The sequence below is a fragment of the Vigna unguiculata genome, chromosome 9, assembly GCF_037176805.1.
Source record: "Vigna unguiculata cultivar grain cowpea cultivar isolate G323 ecotype 2 chromosome 9, ASM3717680v1, whole genome shotgun sequence".
Classification (NCBI taxonomy): Eukaryota; Viridiplantae; Streptophyta; class Magnoliopsida; order Fabales; family Fabaceae; genus Vigna; species Vigna unguiculata.
Window position 1 is genome coordinate 46,427,216 of NC_140800.1, and position 17,496 is coordinate 46,444,711.

Consider the following 17,496-nt stretch of genomic DNA (forward strand, 5'->3'; position numbering starts at 1 on the left):
AACCAGGTACGCATTAATTTTGACAATTTTTTCATTTTTTAAATGATTTTAAAATATTAAAAATGAAAGAATAAAAAAATAAAAAACATTAAAAGATATACATAAAATTATAGAAAAATTATCAAAAAATTTAATAGTAAAAAAATCATTTTTCCATTCACAGTTTAATCTATAAATTCAAAAACCATTTCATTAAAAAAAATAAAACTTTGTTTGTTCTACAGTACACACTAGCCTTCTTTAGGATGTCCTACCTAGCTACTGTCACTGACTCTCATCTTTGACTCTCATTTCACACTCACACAAACTTTATTTCCCAAACAAGCTTCTTCACGTTTAGCTATATAATATAAATCTATAAATAAAACAGAACAAAAACTCATCAATTCCACAACACGATTCTCACTTCAAATGGCATACAGTAGAAGTAGAGCCTCCTCTGTTTTGAACGGTTTCACTCTCAACCCCGTCCCATACCCCGTTTTACTCATCTTATCACTCATCCTCTTGTTCCTCGCCATTTCATCGTATTTCTCCTATCAAGAAGTGCTTGAAGCTGTTCAACAACAACTGGGGTGGATGCTGTTAGCCACACCGCTGCTGCTAATACTCATGCTTCGTTGCTTATCGTCTCTCCATACTTCACAATGCTTCTTTTTCAACTCCTCGCCATGGGACAGAACAACGACCACGCACCACTTCCAATCAGAGGGTACCTCTCCTTGGGGTGTTGCCGCTTTCATTCTCCTCGTTCTCCTGCTTCTGCACTATCACTCCACTTTTCTTGATTCCTGGTTTGTTTGATTTTGTTTCGTTTCTGTTCAGAGTTTCTTTCTTTCTCTACACTTTATTTTCTCTGTTTCCGTTTGACTTTATTACTTATTTAGCGTAAAGGTTGATGCTACTACTAGCCTGATCATTATTGTGTATATATAAGTAGATGAACAGATCATGGTGCTGTATGAATATGAATTGGTTTAAGGTGCTTCGTAATGATAAAGATGATGGTGGCAAACTATAGCACAGGAAAAAAAATTATACAGAACGGTTTCATACTTGCGTTATTGGTGGTCCAAACTTGTTCCAGTATTTCTGCTGAAAAGATGGTGAAGAAACAAATTGTTGTTCATTTGTGTATATATTTTTTAAAATAAAGTAATTCGGCATCATTAGTTTCTTGAGAATACATATTATATTTGAACGTTGTCTCTACATTCCTTAGACAATATATATGCGTTTTTGAAGTATTTTTAAAAAGTCACTTCTCAATCGCCGGTCAACATATATGACATTGGAGAATGCAAACAATAAAACGAATTAATATTTTATTCTTAAGTAATAACTTTGATCGTTGTTTAAATTTACAAGGAGTTACAAACAAGAAATCGTAGTGTGTATATAAGATGTAAAATACAGAAAGTGAGTTGGAACATAATGAGAAGTTTTTGTATTTATTATTCAGTAATTACATAAAGAATGAAAGTGGAGGTTTAGTTGGAGTCATGGTCTGAATGCGTTGAAGTTGAAGCTTGCAGCAGTAGTAGAATATGAAACGATGAAGAATATTAGGAGGAGGGGTAAGAAGAAGAGGAAAAACTGAAAGCTGATGGCTGTGCTTTGGAGCTGAGCCATGTAGTCTTTGTAACGGGAGAAGGACAACAAGGCAATGACAATGCAAAATATGGTAAGTAAATGCCCTGAAAGAGAAGAGCCATTGGTCATGGTTCCACCCGATTTCCATTCTGGACCCCTTCTCTTCGGGAACAGGAACATCATTTTCTCCTATTCTTTTGTTTTGCTCACCACACCAAGAAAGCGCTTGCACAAACCAGGACTCTCTCACAATCACAAGCACAAACCTTGGTTGAGTTTTATAAGCACAAACCAATGTTTCTGTATTGGGTTTGGCATATATTCTTTTAGTTTAACCAACATAGAACACAAGTATTTACAACTTGGTTGGCAAGGTATCTGTGTGAAGAAGGATTGAAGGTCTTCAACACGCATTCCAACATGCAAAGTGGCTATAAGAAGATCGTTTATCTCTGAACCCTGTCATAGCACCCACGAAATAAATACCAATATAATCTATATTTTTCAATATTTATGTGTTGCGTACAACAGAAGTTCGGAGACGCTTTATGAAACCACATTCCTAATATTTTCAGGAATATAAATATTTAAATTTAGATTTAGAGAGTAATATTTATCATAATATCTGATTGTTTGAAAATCATTGTATTTTCTCCTTTCTTATGAAAAATTAATTTTTGTAAGTGCAGGTGACTCTTCATCCAACTTGATATTGAAAATTTTCATCATGTATTTTAAAAATCATGTATATATATTTTTAGCATTTAAAAATATGATTTAAGAATATGTTATTATAAATGAGAATAAACTTTGTTTACTATATTCCATATGTATATATTTTTTCTTATAATTAATATTCGTTATTCTTTTATCGTTTTTGAATTGAAATATGAAATCTATGTGCAGATATATTAAGCTTGAGTAAGATTAGAATAATCAAATATGTGTACAATTGAGTAAGATTGTGTCCTGGAATAAGATTCTTATGAAAGAAAAATTATAATATTCTATTTTTGTCTTTTGCAAAAGAAATTAAATTTATCTATCAACTTTAATACATTCGTAAGTAACAATATAATGAAGAATAAAAAATAATTAGTGATATAAACTAACAGTCTATAGTTAAAAGTGAAATTGGAATTTGACTTGTTTAAATAAGATGTGAATTTTGAACCTTCTAATAGAAAAAAAGGATATAACTGAATACATATAGAAAGAATTGTGATTAATGAGAATCACAAATCTTAAAAATATTACTTCTAAAAATATGCTATATTTAGTTTTATTAAATAATACCTGATAATTGAATTGGGAATTTAATACTCCATCATTAAATTATTGATTAATAATACGTGGATAAAATATTGTATTTCGATTGAATTTGAATTTTCTGCTCAATTTTTTTATATTGTTCTTCTGTGTTATTATAAAATATTAATTTATTATTAATTTTAACGTTTTAAAATATATTAAAAGAATATTTAAAATTTCAATACGTTTAACCGAATACACCATCCAAAAAACTAACGAAGAATTTGAACTCATCGCAATTTTGCAAAACAGTTCCTTTTCTCACTAAGACCAAAAGGTTAATTAACTGGTTTATCTCAGTATTCAACATCGTAACCATTACAGTGTTTATGTATTCTGGCAGAAAAATTATAGCTAGCAACTCCACAGTTCCAATGCTTTCGGTTTTTCTTCAATTAAATCCATGTGACGCTTCACATGGTTTAAACCAGACCGCAGTTAAAGATTAACCGATGTAGTCTGTTGGCATAAGTTTTCGTAACACATGCATGTGTGGTCATATGTGGGAAGGGATTCGCTATCTACATTTGATGGTATGTCATAAAATTTAGTTTGTTGATGAATGAATGTGGCTCACACAAATGGTATGCATGGTGGTTTATCTTAACTCTATTAAATGTACAAGTCAACTAATAGTAAAAATTATACTATTTGATCTTTATATACAATTTAATATTTTAAATGGTACTAATTGTGCTTTTTTATAAAATGAAACGTAAAAAATAAGAAAAATCCTTATACAAATTCGTGAACTTTTAAATTTTTGAAACTCTGATTAAAATGTAAATAAAGTACATCTCACCAGAGCTCCTGAACAATGTAATAGTAACATAGCCAAAATTGTAAAAAAATATATGAACAACTTATAGTGGGTTGTGAGCGATTTATTGGAGCTATTTGGTAGGTCGAGACAGATATTCATAAAGATGCATTAAGCATTTGGTTGAGGGCTGATGCATCAATGATAGATATAAAGCCATTTTTAATGTAATTTTCACAGTCAGTAAGCCATCCATTCGTTATAAATTAAGCTCTCCAATCTCAATCTGCTTCATCCTTTCATCTCTCACTTCCAACTCTACCTTATTCTTTCATCTGCTGTTCTTCGTTGCCATTTCCAATGCAAATTTTCATCTGCTTCTGTTTGTTGTCTGTGTTTTTTGTGGTAAGTGGCTCCAGCAATGAAGAACACAGGACGGTCCAGGTAGTTGGCCAAGGAGAATGCGCAGACTGCACCCATAACAATATTAAGACTAGTCACGCTTTCTCAGGTACCTTCTCTTATATTATGTTAGTATATTTAACCATATAACTTTGTTTAATTCTTCGACCATTCATTCATATATATTATACAATAAACTATTGGTTTTAGCTTTTATTTATGCTACTAGTATGAATCCTGTGCATTACCTGTGTGTAGGACTACGTGTTGCAGTAAACTGTAAGTCACCTCATGGAAACTTCAGAACGAGAGGGGTGGGTGCCCTTGATGAATATGGAAACTTCAAAGTATCCCTTCCGCAGGACATGGTAGAAGACGGTGAGCTAAAAGAAGATTGCTATGCTCAGCTGCATAGTGCATCAGCTGAACCTTGCCCTTCGCATGGAAACTCAAAAATTGTAACTAAGTCAGTATCTGAAGATACACACACCCTTCAGCCTGCTGCGGGAAAACTCACATTCTCATCAGCTATGTGCACTTCAGCCTTCTTCTGGCATTTCTTCAAACACCCTGAGTTCCCCTTCCCTCCCAAAGATGACCACCCAAATGACCCTCTTCCTCCTCCTGTGCCAGTCCATAAGGAACCTCCTTCAACACCAACATATAAGAAACCTCCAACGAATTCTCCATCTCCGGTTGTCAAGAAACCAAACCCGCCAAAGGAAAAGACACCTTCTTCTCCCACTCCCATTTACAGGCCTCTTCCTCCGACTACTCCCATTTCTGAACCCTCTCCCACTACGCCGCCATTTTTCAAACTATTTCCTCCTTTCCCATACAAGAAGCCGTGCCCACCTCTAATTCCCAACATGGAACCTCCAAAGTACTATCAACACCCATGGTTTGGAAATTGGCCCCCCTCTCATTCATAGACCACTCTCATTGCACTAGCTAGCTTGGAGCAACATTTTATAACATACGTGTTTGATTTTTTTTTTTTTGTTTCTATCTGATTATTTCTGTGTTAGCAATGGTGTTGGGATTGATTATTTTCAAATAAAATCCATGTCAGTGGATGGAGAATATGAGAGCATGGAGAAAGAGAGCATAGAAAAACAAATGATTGAGCAATGTTGTCTGAGAATGTTTGGGTTTGTTGATGAATTTGAATGTGATGAGTTAATTAATAAGTAAAGACTTTTATGTTAATCTATGAAATAATTCTGTATGATTCCTGTGGTAGCAGAGTATGTGATTCTTTGTGGTTTATTGATTTTATTGGAATGCACGAAGAAAAAAAAGTAATGCAGGAAGGATCCACGGAACCTTTCCTATCAGTACCTGCACTCTTATAATTAATATTTGGGCTTGAAATATGGGCTTAAGCCCTGTAACTAATTACAAAACATTTAGGTACAAAAATTATATCTAAATTTTATAAGTTTTATGTATTCATAAATAACTTTGTAACTCGGAAAATTTCTACTCTTTTTCTCTAATAATTTCATTAATTATTCACTGTTTTTAAATAGCTTCAACATGTCATTTTAAAATTTTATTTTCATGTCTTCCTAATTTTGTAGATCCAAAATTTTTTTTTCCTAATAATTTAATTAATTATTCAACATTTTAAATATTTTTAGTATTATTTTTTATATTTCATTTGGTAATACCAGCGGAAATCACATTCTTTCCAACTTTTATAATTTACTTACCTTTTGTAATTTATAACTTCTAACGTATATTTAAATAGGTACAAAAACATTTAAAAACTTTTTTATTTAGTATAAAATTATATCTAACTTGATTAGTTTATAACTTTGTAGTTTCTAAAATCGTATTTTAATCCCTAATAATTGTATTAATTAAATATTTTTAGCATCTTTTTTGAATATATATATATATATATATATATATATATATATATATATATATATATATATATATATATATATATATATTACAAAGAGGTGATGTAAATTTATACTTTTAATCTACTATATGATATTCCTCATTTTCGTGTACAATTTTTTTTTTATTTTGTCGGTAAATATTGTATTTTTTTAACATTTAACTATTTTTTCTAATTTCATATATTTTTTTTAATGTAACCAATTTTTTAAAACTAAACTAACTTTTTATTATAAAAAAAAACTATTTTCAGTTTTATTATTTTAGCATTTAATTTTTCAATAACTACTCGTTCTAAAAGAATTGTTTACTATTTTTTGTTTCAAAATATTCAAAAAGTATTTATTTGAAAAAAAGAAAAAAAAAAAGGTGCTTGGTAGAGATGGCAAATAAACCCGTCCCCGTGGGTATTGCCCGAACCCGTCCCCGTTTTGACGGGGAATCCCCGCATTGACTGGGTATGGGTATGGGTATGGGGAATCCCCGACTTTTTCAGTTGGGTATGGGGATGGGTATGGGGATGTACATATACCCGTCCCCGCCATATCTCCATTCTCGTTTAAATTATTAAAATATTCACAATTAATCAAGTAACCCCTATATATATATATATTTTTTTTTCTATTTTTTATTTCTTTTAATTATTTCATTTGTCATGAAACTCATTCTCATCTCCAATATATTTTTTATCTTATCATAACCTTTATGTAATTATGTTAAAATGATGTATGTTAATTAAAAAAAAATTATGCCTCACATTTGAATATTTATATTATTTTTTAATATTTTTATTTATTATAAATTTTTCTTTCACATGAGAATGTTTATACTCTCAATTTAAGATAATATAAAAAAAATTCTTTACTTATTATTATTATTAATTTTTGTTTAATTTGAAGAACTCTTTTGTTTCATTAAAATAATTTTCGTTATTTTTCAACCATTAATTATATGTTAATATTTGAAAAGTTTTCTTAATTCTCTAAGATATTTTTCGTCTTATCATACCTTAGTTATACATTTGATTTCCTTTGTGTGATTTTTTTCGATAGTCTCTCAAATTATTTCTAAAACACACATTTGTTAGTTTTTTAATATTTTTATTTATTTTTTTTATTTTCATCATGTAGAATAATATTTCGATATATTCTATCTAATTATTTTTTATTTTATAACTCATTATTAATCATAATGTAATTTTTTCACTTTAAATTCTGTTTGAAGTGGTTAAAATTATATATATATATATATATATATATATATATATATATATATAATGATATTTAGGAATAGTATATGATAATTCACTACAAGAAAAACATGAAATGGTGACTGATTTAGTCAGTAACCCATATCAGTCACTATTTTTCGTCATTGGTGGTAGTAGTTGATTTATTGTCTGAATCAATGACTAAATTAGTGACCGATTCAATGATCGAATCTGTACTTGATTTAGTGACCAATTTAATTACTAATTTATATGTAATTTAATGACAAATTTTTTGGTCACTAATGATATTTCTATTTAATTTTAACCACTTCAAACATAATTTAATAATTAGTTCTGTAAGGTATTTTTCATTTTATCATACCTTAATTATACATTTGATTTCCTTTGTGCGATTTCTTTCGATAGTCTCTCAAATTATTTCTAAAACACACATTTGTTAGTCTTTTAATATTTTTATTTATTGTTTATTTTCATCATGTAGAATAATATTTCGATATATTCTATCTAATTATTTGTTATTTTATAACTCACTATTAATCATACTGTAATTTTTTCCACTTTAATTGTATAAATAACTTTTATTTACTACAATATAAAAATTTAATGTAATTGCTATGAATATTTTTTTGTCACTATCCAACATATATTGAAGTTCAAAAGATACAAAATCTATGTCAAAATTTTATTATTATGTTTATTATTTGTTCTTTGTGTCATTTTGATCAAGTGATGTATTATAACTTTTATTAGTGTATAAAAAAGAGATTCATTATAATTTAAAAAATTGAAGTAAACAAACATTTAAAATATATTTTAATTTGAATATTTGTTTTCCTTTTATTATTATGTTTATTATTTATTCTTTGTGTCATTTTAATCAAGTGATATATTATAACTTTTATTAGTGTATAAAAAAGATATTCATTAGAATTTAAAAAATTGAAGTAAACAAACATTTAAAATATATTTTAATTTAAATATTTGTTTTCCTTTTATATTTTTTTGAAATATTTTTTAATTTTATCAACTAAGTTCATCAATGTTGTAGTTTGCAAATTTAACAAATGTTTTGGTTCACATGAAATTTTATTTGGTATTCTAATATAAAATGTAAACAATTATAATTTATTTTAAGGTATTTGGCATCGAAGAAAATCCTCCTAATATTGAATATTTCATAATATTATGTTTTCTTTACCGTAATTTTTTTTCTTTTATAAAAATTAATATTGAAGTAGTTAGAACACGGGTACGGGTATGGGTACGAGATTATACCCGTTACCCGGTGGGGATGGGGATGGGAAAAAAGTTTAATACCCGTTGGGTTTGGGTATGGGAATGGGGATGAATTTTTTATGCGGGGATGGGTATGGGATAGCGAAACCCGTCTCCACCCTGCCCCGTTGCTTGGTCTATGGGATGAGAGAAAGAAAGGGAGAAATAAGATGCATCAGATCTTAACTGTAGTGAGTACACCTATTCAGAGCGAGCCACGTGTACAAAGATCTCGCTATTTATACTCCTTCCCCTTCCCTAACTCAGTAAGTCCTCGCCTTTGATCTCTCTCACTCCTTCAACTCTCAATTCAATTGCAACGCAACAATGCCCAACCCTAAGGTCTTCTTCGACATGACCATCGGAGGCCAACCCGCAGGCCGCATAGTCATGGAGCTCTTCGCGGACACCACTCCCCGCACAGCCGAGAACTTCCGCGCCCTCTGCACCGGCGAGAAGGGAGTAGGCCGCAGCGGCAAGCCCCTCCACTACAAGGGATCCTCTTTCCACCGCGTCATCCCCAACTTCATGTGCCAGGGCGGAGACTTCACCGCCGGAAACGGCACCGGAGGTGAGTCCATTTACGGCTCGAAGTTTGCGGACGAAAACTTCATCAAGAAGCACACAGGTCCTGGCATTCTATCGATGGCGAACGCAGGACCGGGCACGAATGGATCTCAGTTCTTCATCTGCACCGTTAAGACGGAGTGGCTGGACGGAAAGCACGTGGTGTTCGGGGAGGTGGTGGAGGGCCTTGACGTGGTGAAGGACATCGAGAAGGTGGGATCCAGCTCCGGCAAGACCGCCAAGCCCGTCGTCGTCGCTGACTGCGGGCAACTCTCCTAGACGTGCTCATGCAAACGGTGTCGTTTTACTGCTTTGTCTAATTTTATTTTAGTCTGTTCGAGTTTTGAGTGACTTGAGGTATTTCTGTTAGGGTTTCTACGTAGAGTAGTATTCCTTCCTATCATATAACTCATACTACTGCTACGTTAAATAAAGTTAGGTTTAATAACTTTTTAATCTTTAATTCCTACTTCTTTTTTGCTTTTAACATCATTTTAGGCTTTCTTTAATATTTTATTCATTACTATTTAATTCTCCACGCAACTTATACAATCTATAACAGTAATAAATAATTGTTCACTGTTTACAATTTTTATTAATATATGTAGTTTTCATTTAAGGAAAATCATTTCCATTTTTTTAGTAAATATTAAACAAAGCAATAACTTTTCGTTGCTACATTGGACCTAAACAATATTTTAAAACGCTGGTTTATCTTCTACAGAAAATCATCGATTATTTTTTATTTTGTTGTCATGGAATGGAACGCAGAGAACAACGATTTTTTTTAAAACGATGGATATATGCTACACGAGTTACTTAAAAATTTTGGATTGACCTTTAGATTCAGTAAGGTATTGTTTGAAATGTTTTAAAAAACGTAAAAATTGAATTTAAATGAAAAATATTTTAAAATTTAAATTATATCAATAAAATTAAGTTTAGTCTTAAATATAATAATTTGATATATAAATTAATATGTTTATTTTAAATAAATAAGATTTTTTTTTAAAAAAAATATGGAATTATACTATAAAATATATTTGCTTATAAGTTTATAGTCTGGTTCGATCTAAATTAATATATTCGCTAGATTAAACTTTTAGATAAGAGAGGAAACTTATTAATTTAATGATTTATTGATTAGATTTATTTTGTATGAATTTTAGACTATTCAGTTGAATCAAATCACATTATAAATTATGCCTCCTGGAACAGACATAATTAAAGAGAGAGTGTTTAAGTGTATGTTAGAGACTTAGACTACATATGTATTTTGTTTGTAAATTCTCAATTTTAGATAAACAAGGCGTTTTGATTTAAATATAAAATAAAAAAAATATTTAACTAGTTTTTCCATATGCATCTTTGAAGTAATTTTCTTATATACATTCTTGCAGTATCAAAATAATATTTGATTTGTTAAGACTTGTCCAGTGATCATAAATTAGTCATTGATAGTTGATTTTGAGATATTGAATGAAATATATTTACGAAATTTAAAAAAATGCATTAAATAAATTGTTTTTGAAATGTTTTTTAAAATTATGTATTTGATCTAACTTAACCCAATTATAATTAGGTTATTAAACTAAAAAGATAAATTTGATTCAACCCGATTATATTCAATTATGTTAGATTAAAATTAAATTATACTCGGACAAGTTAAACCCCCAAGTTACTGGGTTATCATTTTGGGCCGCACTTGTTATAATTGTTCCACCATCTCACTTTTTCTGATCTATAAAAGATTCTTGTCTATATATTATATCATGGATAGATTATTGTTTTGGATTGTATAATTTAAAAGTGTTTTCATGAAAAAGATAATTTTTCCAATGCACAATCCAGAAATCATTATTAAAGATAAAGCGATAATTTCTGGAGATGGGGTGCAGAAAGAAAACCACATTGGGCTGGGTTTGGGGTTGGGATTGGGCTATAATAGGAGCTTCTCTGGATTTGGGTATATCTTTAGCTGTACTTGGGCTGAGTTGTGTACATAAAAGAATATGTCAAATGAGGAGGTTTCCTTCAAAATCGTAATATTAATTCCACCATAATGCATAGTTTCCTCCAAACGTGAAACTAACTTGTTATTTAAATTCACTGGATAAGTTAAATTTGATTATTTTCAGTTACTTATGATGATTAATTAAAACATAAATACACGCTTAAGGGCTTCAATCGAATACTTAACTGTACGTGACAATCGTGTGAAGAAATCAGATTGCAGCATGAACGAAGGCATACATTGTCGCGAAGCAGAGTGTGACGAGGGAAGCTTCCGAAGAGGAAATGATGAAAAAGTGGTGAGCCCCTTTGATGAGAAGAGAGTGAAGGTGAAGTGATAGTGACAGTGACAGTGATGGGGATTGCAGAGAACTCAAAGGGGTTGGTTCTTGCCGTCGCATCGGGTGTGTTCATAGGAGCAAGCTTCATTTTGAAAAAGAAAGGTCTTAAGCAAGCTGCTACTCACGGAACTCGTGCAGGTCTTCATCCTTTTTCCAATTTCAATTTTTTGCGTGCCTCGTTCTGATTGCTACGAATGCATGAAATGAAAGTAATTTTACCTACAGGAATCGGAGGCTATTCTTATCTACTACAACCTTTCTGGTGGGCTGGCATGGTTACAAGTATTTTTTCTTTTTTTTCCTTCTCTGCTGTTACCATTCATATAGCCTTATTATTATGCTTTTATTTGGATATTCAAACTCACTGTTATTGATGGCAGTGTTTATTGGGGAGGTTGCTAATTTTGTGGCTTATATATATGCTCCTGCACTTCTGGTTACTCCCCTCGGCGCACTCAGTATTATTGTCAGGTACCAGTGCCTTAGATTTCTTCTCATCAATCTTAATATGTTTTCACATTGTGAATTCCTGTTCAAATTTGTTCATGTATGCGTTGGGATAGTGCTGTCTTAGCCCACTTCTTGCTGAAGGAAAAGCTTCAGCAGATGGGGATTTTGGGATGTGTGTTCTGCATCGTGGGTTCAGTTCTCATTGTCATCCATGCACCTCAAGAACACGCTTTGAATTCTGTACAAGAAATATGGGATCTCGCCACTCAACCCTGTTCGTTTTCTTTCTCCTTTCCTTATTTTTAATTACTCTTGTATTAAGTGTCGATTCTGATAATCTTATTTTTGTTTCAACAGTATTTCTTGTTTATGTGACCGTAACAGTGTCGGTCATTTTAGCCTTGATTTTGCATTTTGAACCTCGCTATGGTCAGAAAAATATGCTGGTCTACTTGGGAATTTGTTCATTAATGGGCTCACTTACGGTACTTGTATTTCACCGATCACTGTGATGCAAGCTTTATTTTGATATTTTAAAGCACAGACTAAGTATATGCTGACTACACTATTCAGGTTATGAGCACAAAAGCCATAGGAATTGCAATCAAGCTTACATTAGAAGGAATAAGTCAATTAACGTATCCTCAAACTTGGTTTTTTCTTGCCGTGGCTATCATATGCATCATTACACAGTTGAACTACCTGAACAAGGTGAGTCCTGGATAGTTACGAAATTTAGCCTGATGCAACCTGTAATTGAAAGCATAAATATTATGAATTTTATATTTTTGTGCATGAAAAATTGAGTTCTTGCACTTGATACAAACTTAATTGTACACACGATTGAAATTAATGCGTACAAAAATGGTTGTGTTAGTCTTTAGGCTCTTTTGTTCCGAAGATTTATTATTTCACTTCCTAGTTACAGACAGGTTAACTGAATTCTAATGTTGTTTTTACTGTCATCATATTTCTTTGCATATCAACCATCTATGGTTTATCTTGGTTTCCTTGATCTGTTGTTGACTAATCTTGTACATTTTTGCTATATGGAATGGAACTGTGTTTCAGGCACTGGATACGTTCAACACAGCTATTGTCTCTCCTGTACACTATGTCATGTTTACAACTCTGACTATTATTGCTAGTGTGATAATGTTTAAGGTATCTTGACATTTTCATATTCTGGGATTCCTTCGGTGCTATATCGAACATCTTTTTTTTAATTTTCTGTGCAGGATTGGTCTGATCAGAGTGCAAGCAGCATAGCCTCTGAAATATGTGGATTTATCATTGTCCTTTCAGGAACAATCTTATTGCATGCCACAAGAGAACAAGAACAACCAAACATGCGAGGTACTAGTTATGTTACTGTCAATCAATTGCGCACACCCAATTGGGCAGACCCAAATCCTGGAACAAAAGACTCGTGATTGTAGCTTCTATTTGCTACCTAATGACTCTCAAATTTCCCTTTTCCTTATTTCGTGTAGCATATGATCTATGTGCATCACAGTTAGTTAACTTTAGACTTTGTTGCAGGGTCCTTAACATGGTACATTGGTGAAGACCTGGTGAAGGGCATTGAAGATGAACGCCTGAACCTTATTATACACAGTTCAGATTACGTTGAACAGTGACTTTTTCGGAGGTTGATGTAAGAGAACCTGTTCTCATAGCATCTTCCAACAATGCAAAGATGAACCAAGAGGGTTCATGATTTGGAGCATTTGCAACCTGCGTAGTTTAAGCAATGTAGGTAGTTTGAATTATAAAATGTGTGATTTAAGCAAATCCTTTCCAAAATAAAATTGGGATTTGAATTAAAATAGGTAGTTTGAATTATAAAAAGTAAAGAAGGAATTAAAGAGGAAGAGATATAATGATGGAGTGAATGGTTGTTGGTTTTTTTGGCTCAAAATAGATGGATGTATTTGCATCACATAATGAATGAATGAATTTGAAGGGTAGTGTGGAAGTAATAAATCGAGGCATTGACATGTGATATTGTGGTTGGAAAGAAGAAAAAATTTCTAGAATTTGAAGCAGATACAGTTCACACTCACACACTAGGGAGCTTATTTTTCCGACACTTCGGACTCTCTTCATTAATGGTGGTGGCTACCTTCACGGCTCACTAAATACTCATCACTGCTATGCCAACGGCTATGCAAATTACCATTACAACTTGTAATAAACATGTTTTCTAAGATACAGATTTTTAATTTATAATTTGGTCCCAGGATGTCATAATCTTGCACGTTTCCTTCCATAATTTCCGCTCCTGAAGGAACACATCCACCCATCAATTATATCTGTGGAGATTTGCTTCTTCGCTGTACTACATTACGTAGACTTAAATTGTCCCGTTCATATTTAAATTATTTCAAAATAAAATTAAATACTTTTTTATCTTATTTTTTCCATGAGAATTGAAGATGGATATCAATAAATTCATAGTAATTCACAAATTCTTCAATCAGTTGAGGTAAATCTCTTATTATATAGATTTTTCACTTTGAAAACTTGTTTCTAGTCCCACTGACCTAATAAAACAAAATTAAGGAAATGATCAATAAACTATATTACCTTATATCAGCTTATATAAACATGTAAAAAAATACATATTGCTTCTAATTTGATTCTTATAAATAGGATTATATACATATTAAGTTTTAAATTTATAATTGCTTTTGTTTGAGTCTTGAAGTGAAGATTTTACCTAATCAGTCATAATAGTATCTTGTACAAGATCATTTTGAAAATTTTAAACAATTTAACAAGGTTAATTAATCATGCGTTGTATTGTTCATGGGTCTTTGAATTGTTTAAAAAAAATCAATAATTGTCATCGTACTTTATATAGAGATAGTCAATAGTATGTTTATTTTTTATTTTTTTATGTTCGGACCTATAACTTAATTACAAATTATTGTAAGTTTGGAGACCTAGTTAGACGCTATGAATCTATTTAAAACCTATATATAATTTAAAAACTGTCAAACTAATTTAACCTAATTTAAATAGCTTCATAATAAAAGTTGTTAAACAAGTTTAAAACGTATGAAATGTCACTCTTTAAACAATATGATATGGTCATGTTATATTACTAAATAACTCTACAAAAATTGTACAAAAAAAAAATCTATTAAACATGAAGAAAAGTTTTATTCTCTAAAGAAGGAAAAAAAATACTCCTTTTTAAAATTCAGAAACCAAGTATATTAAATTCAAATTAGAACAAATGAGGAAATTGACTACAACACAAACTCCTGGGTTAATTTAATTTACAAGAGAAAAAAGGTTTTAAAAACAATTTTGCTCCTAACTTTTTTTTCTTTCATTGACAACGTTGATTTTTATTCTTAAAGTCATCGGAATGGTGAATTATTACGGACATTAGCGTAACATGCTTGCTTACATTCTATACATGGTTCTATTTCGATACTAGCTAGCGATCTACCATTAATGAATGCCGTACCACCCTACATGGTCCAATCCCATTTGAAAAACGATATATAGTGCAGCATTAAATGTAGCAGTTGAGGGTTGGAACTCAGAAATGAGAGATCATTTAGTGCTCTTTCACTTTTTTCCTCACTTTGATTCAACTATTTAAGTGTTCCTCACACTGTGATCACACCAATCCATTTCTTTCTTCCTTGTTTTTTGCTTAGTGGGTTTCCATTCCAGCATTCATGGACTTGCAAGTGAAGCTTTTCTTAGCAGCACTTCTCATTCTTGCAGCAGCCATTCATGAAACGCAGGCAGACACCATGGTCACTGGCACTGTCTTCTGTGACCAATGCAAAGACGGACAGAGATCCCTTTTCGATTATCCTGTTAATGGTGAGTCAGATCTAACTCCTTCCACATTTTTGTTCTTGTCTCTGTTCATGGCGTATTCATAGTCTTTCTGAATTATGCTTTGAAAATGTTTACATCTGACCTTTTCTTACACTCTTAATTCACAAATTGTTTAGAGACATGATTTATATACAACTGTGTTTTTTGACATCATCACATAATGCACCAAGTACATGTCTCTACTTTTTTTATCTCCCGTGCTAACATCTTGTGAGGTGAAAGAAAGCTTGTTCTTTTTTCCTACTTGGGATAAAAAGTATGGACAAGTCAACCCCTTTATTCCTTCAATAAATGAAGTTTGAAAATATTACAGGTGGCCAGCTGGTAATTTAGATGTTCAATAAATAATGTGGTAACCATCGATCAGATTACTTTTAAAGATCAATGTTCTTAAATTTCTTTTGCTCCCTCTTGCTTGCTACAGGTGCAAAAGTAACTCTGTCCTGTGCTGACAGTAATGGGGAAATTACAATGTCAAGAGAAGAAACAACGAACTGGTTTGGAAGCTATACTATGAGGTTTGATGGTGCACCCGACTTGAGTGGTTGTTCTGCAAGGGTCTCAGGAAGAGGAGAAGGGTCAATGGGTTGTGGTGAAGGTGCTGGTCCCTCCCAAAATCCCAAACTCATGTTTAGGATGTTTGACATGGAAATGTATACTGTGGATTCTCTCCTTGCTCAGCCTTCACAACCTATGCAGTACTGCTCAAGATCTTCCACACCAGTGTCAGCACCAGTCACACCACCTAATTCTACTCCACATTTCAAGCTACCTCCAATGCCAGAATTCCCTCCATTACCATCACTACCACCACTACCATCATTGCCACCCCTACCACCAGTGATCTTTGCTGAGGCTTCAGCATGTCCATCAGAGTAAGTTTATACTACCTTGTCATGGGCAAAGTTCAATTGGTTCCACGTTCATAAACAAGTTTGATTACAATATCCATAATTTTCTAAATTTTCAGGAAGTGGACACTGTCAGAATACAAATGCTACTGGAGGGGTGTGAACCGGGACACAAAAGTAGCAGTGGCTTTTGGAATGGTTGCGGCAAGGAGATATGGAACAGACATTACACTGTGGCATGGGTTGCAAGGGAAGGGAGACCCTTACAGGACTCTTCTCAGAGAAGGAATCACTGCACTTCTTAACTCATATAATAGCTTTCAATTCTCTTATCATCCTATTGGGGTGCTCCAACACATGAATTTGGCTTTGATGGGTTCAACCAGGACTGTCCTTCTTACTGCTCTACGTTTCAAGAGAGCAAATTCTGGTGCTGGGAATGTCACCTGCAAATTCACCACTTGCAAATAATTTATAGGCTTCTTCCCATATAGCAGGTTTGAAAAGGATTGTTTTTGGGGAATAATCAGTTTTATTTCAAAGGTTCTCCGCAAAACTTTTGATAAAAAAACTTCTTAACCTCAAAAATAACCAATTCAAAAATGCAGGATACAAAATTGAATACTCTTCAATAGCTTGTCTTTATCTTTATTCTATATATGGAGGTTGGTGCTTTATGGTATTTCACCTACATAGGCACTTGTAATGGCTAAGCATTTCCTTAGGCTTATATATCTCTGCCATTGTGTAGGATATTGTTACCACTTACAAGAATCTAAAAACTCTACTCAAGGAAAAAAAATGAACTAATCTATGAATTTAAGTACTGTGCATTGGGGTTCTTTCGGCCAGCATTGTTTGAATGAGAAATTCTGTAGTCAATAAATAAACATGACATGCCTTTCCCAAGCAATTGCTATTTGT

General features: G+C 32.2%; 5 protein-coding genes across 5 annotated transcripts; all 5 read left to right on the top strand.

Annotated features, from left to right (window-relative positions):
- The first annotated feature begins 183 nt into the window (after window positions 1-183).
- LOC146884005 (uncharacterized) lies at window positions 184-1,201 on the top strand. Its single transcript, XM_085666451.1, has one exon. The coding sequence runs from the start codon at window positions 412-414 to the stop codon at window positions 802-804; it is 393 nt and encodes a 130-aa protein (XP_085522577.1). The 5' UTR covers window positions 184-411; the 3' UTR covers window positions 805-1,201.
- Window positions 1,202-3,898: 2,697 nt separating this feature from the next.
- LOC114162529 (proline-rich protein 4-like) lies at window positions 3,899-5,275 on the top strand. The gene is made up of 2 exons (XM_028046450.2): window positions 3,899-4,175; window positions 4,325-5,275. The coding sequence occupies exons 1-2, from the start codon at window positions 4,025-4,027 to the stop codon at window positions 4,996-4,998; spliced, it is 825 nt and encodes a 274-aa protein (XP_027902251.1). The 5' UTR covers window positions 3,899-4,024; the 3' UTR covers window positions 4,999-5,275.
- Window positions 5,276-8,738: 3,463 nt separating this feature from the next.
- Window positions 8,739-9,513, top strand: ROC3 (rotamase CYP 3). Its single transcript, XM_028046451.2, has one exon. The coding sequence runs from the start codon at window positions 8,811-8,813 to the stop codon at window positions 9,327-9,329; it is 519 nt and encodes a 172-aa protein (XP_027902252.1). The 5' UTR covers window positions 8,739-8,810; the 3' UTR covers window positions 9,330-9,513.
- Window positions 9,514-11,268: 1,755 nt separating this feature from the next.
- On the top strand, window positions 11,269-14,107 carry LOC114162906 (putative magnesium transporter NIPA6). Its single transcript, XM_028046900.2, has 9 exons — window positions 11,269-11,542; window positions 11,630-11,686; window positions 11,785-11,875; window positions 11,968-12,128; window positions 12,212-12,339; window positions 12,428-12,565; window positions 12,926-13,018; window positions 13,093-13,210; window positions 13,397-14,107. Exons 1-9 carry the CDS (start codon window positions 11,419-11,421, stop codon window positions 13,492-13,494), a joined length of 1,008 nt encoding a protein of 335 aa, XP_027902701.1. The 5' UTR covers window positions 11,269-11,418; the 3' UTR covers window positions 13,495-14,107.
- Window positions 14,108-15,475: 1,368 nt separating this feature from the next.
- Window positions 15,476-17,395, top strand: LOC114162862 (Pollen Ole e 1 allergen and extensin family protein). Its single transcript, XM_028046846.2, has 3 exons — window positions 15,476-15,703; window positions 16,146-16,596; window positions 16,692-17,395. The coding sequence occupies exons 1-3, from the start codon at window positions 15,553-15,555 to the stop codon at window positions 17,041-17,043; spliced, it is 954 nt and encodes a 317-aa protein (XP_027902647.2). The 5' UTR covers window positions 15,476-15,552; the 3' UTR covers window positions 17,044-17,395.
- Window positions 17,396-17,496: the final 101 nt, after the last annotated feature.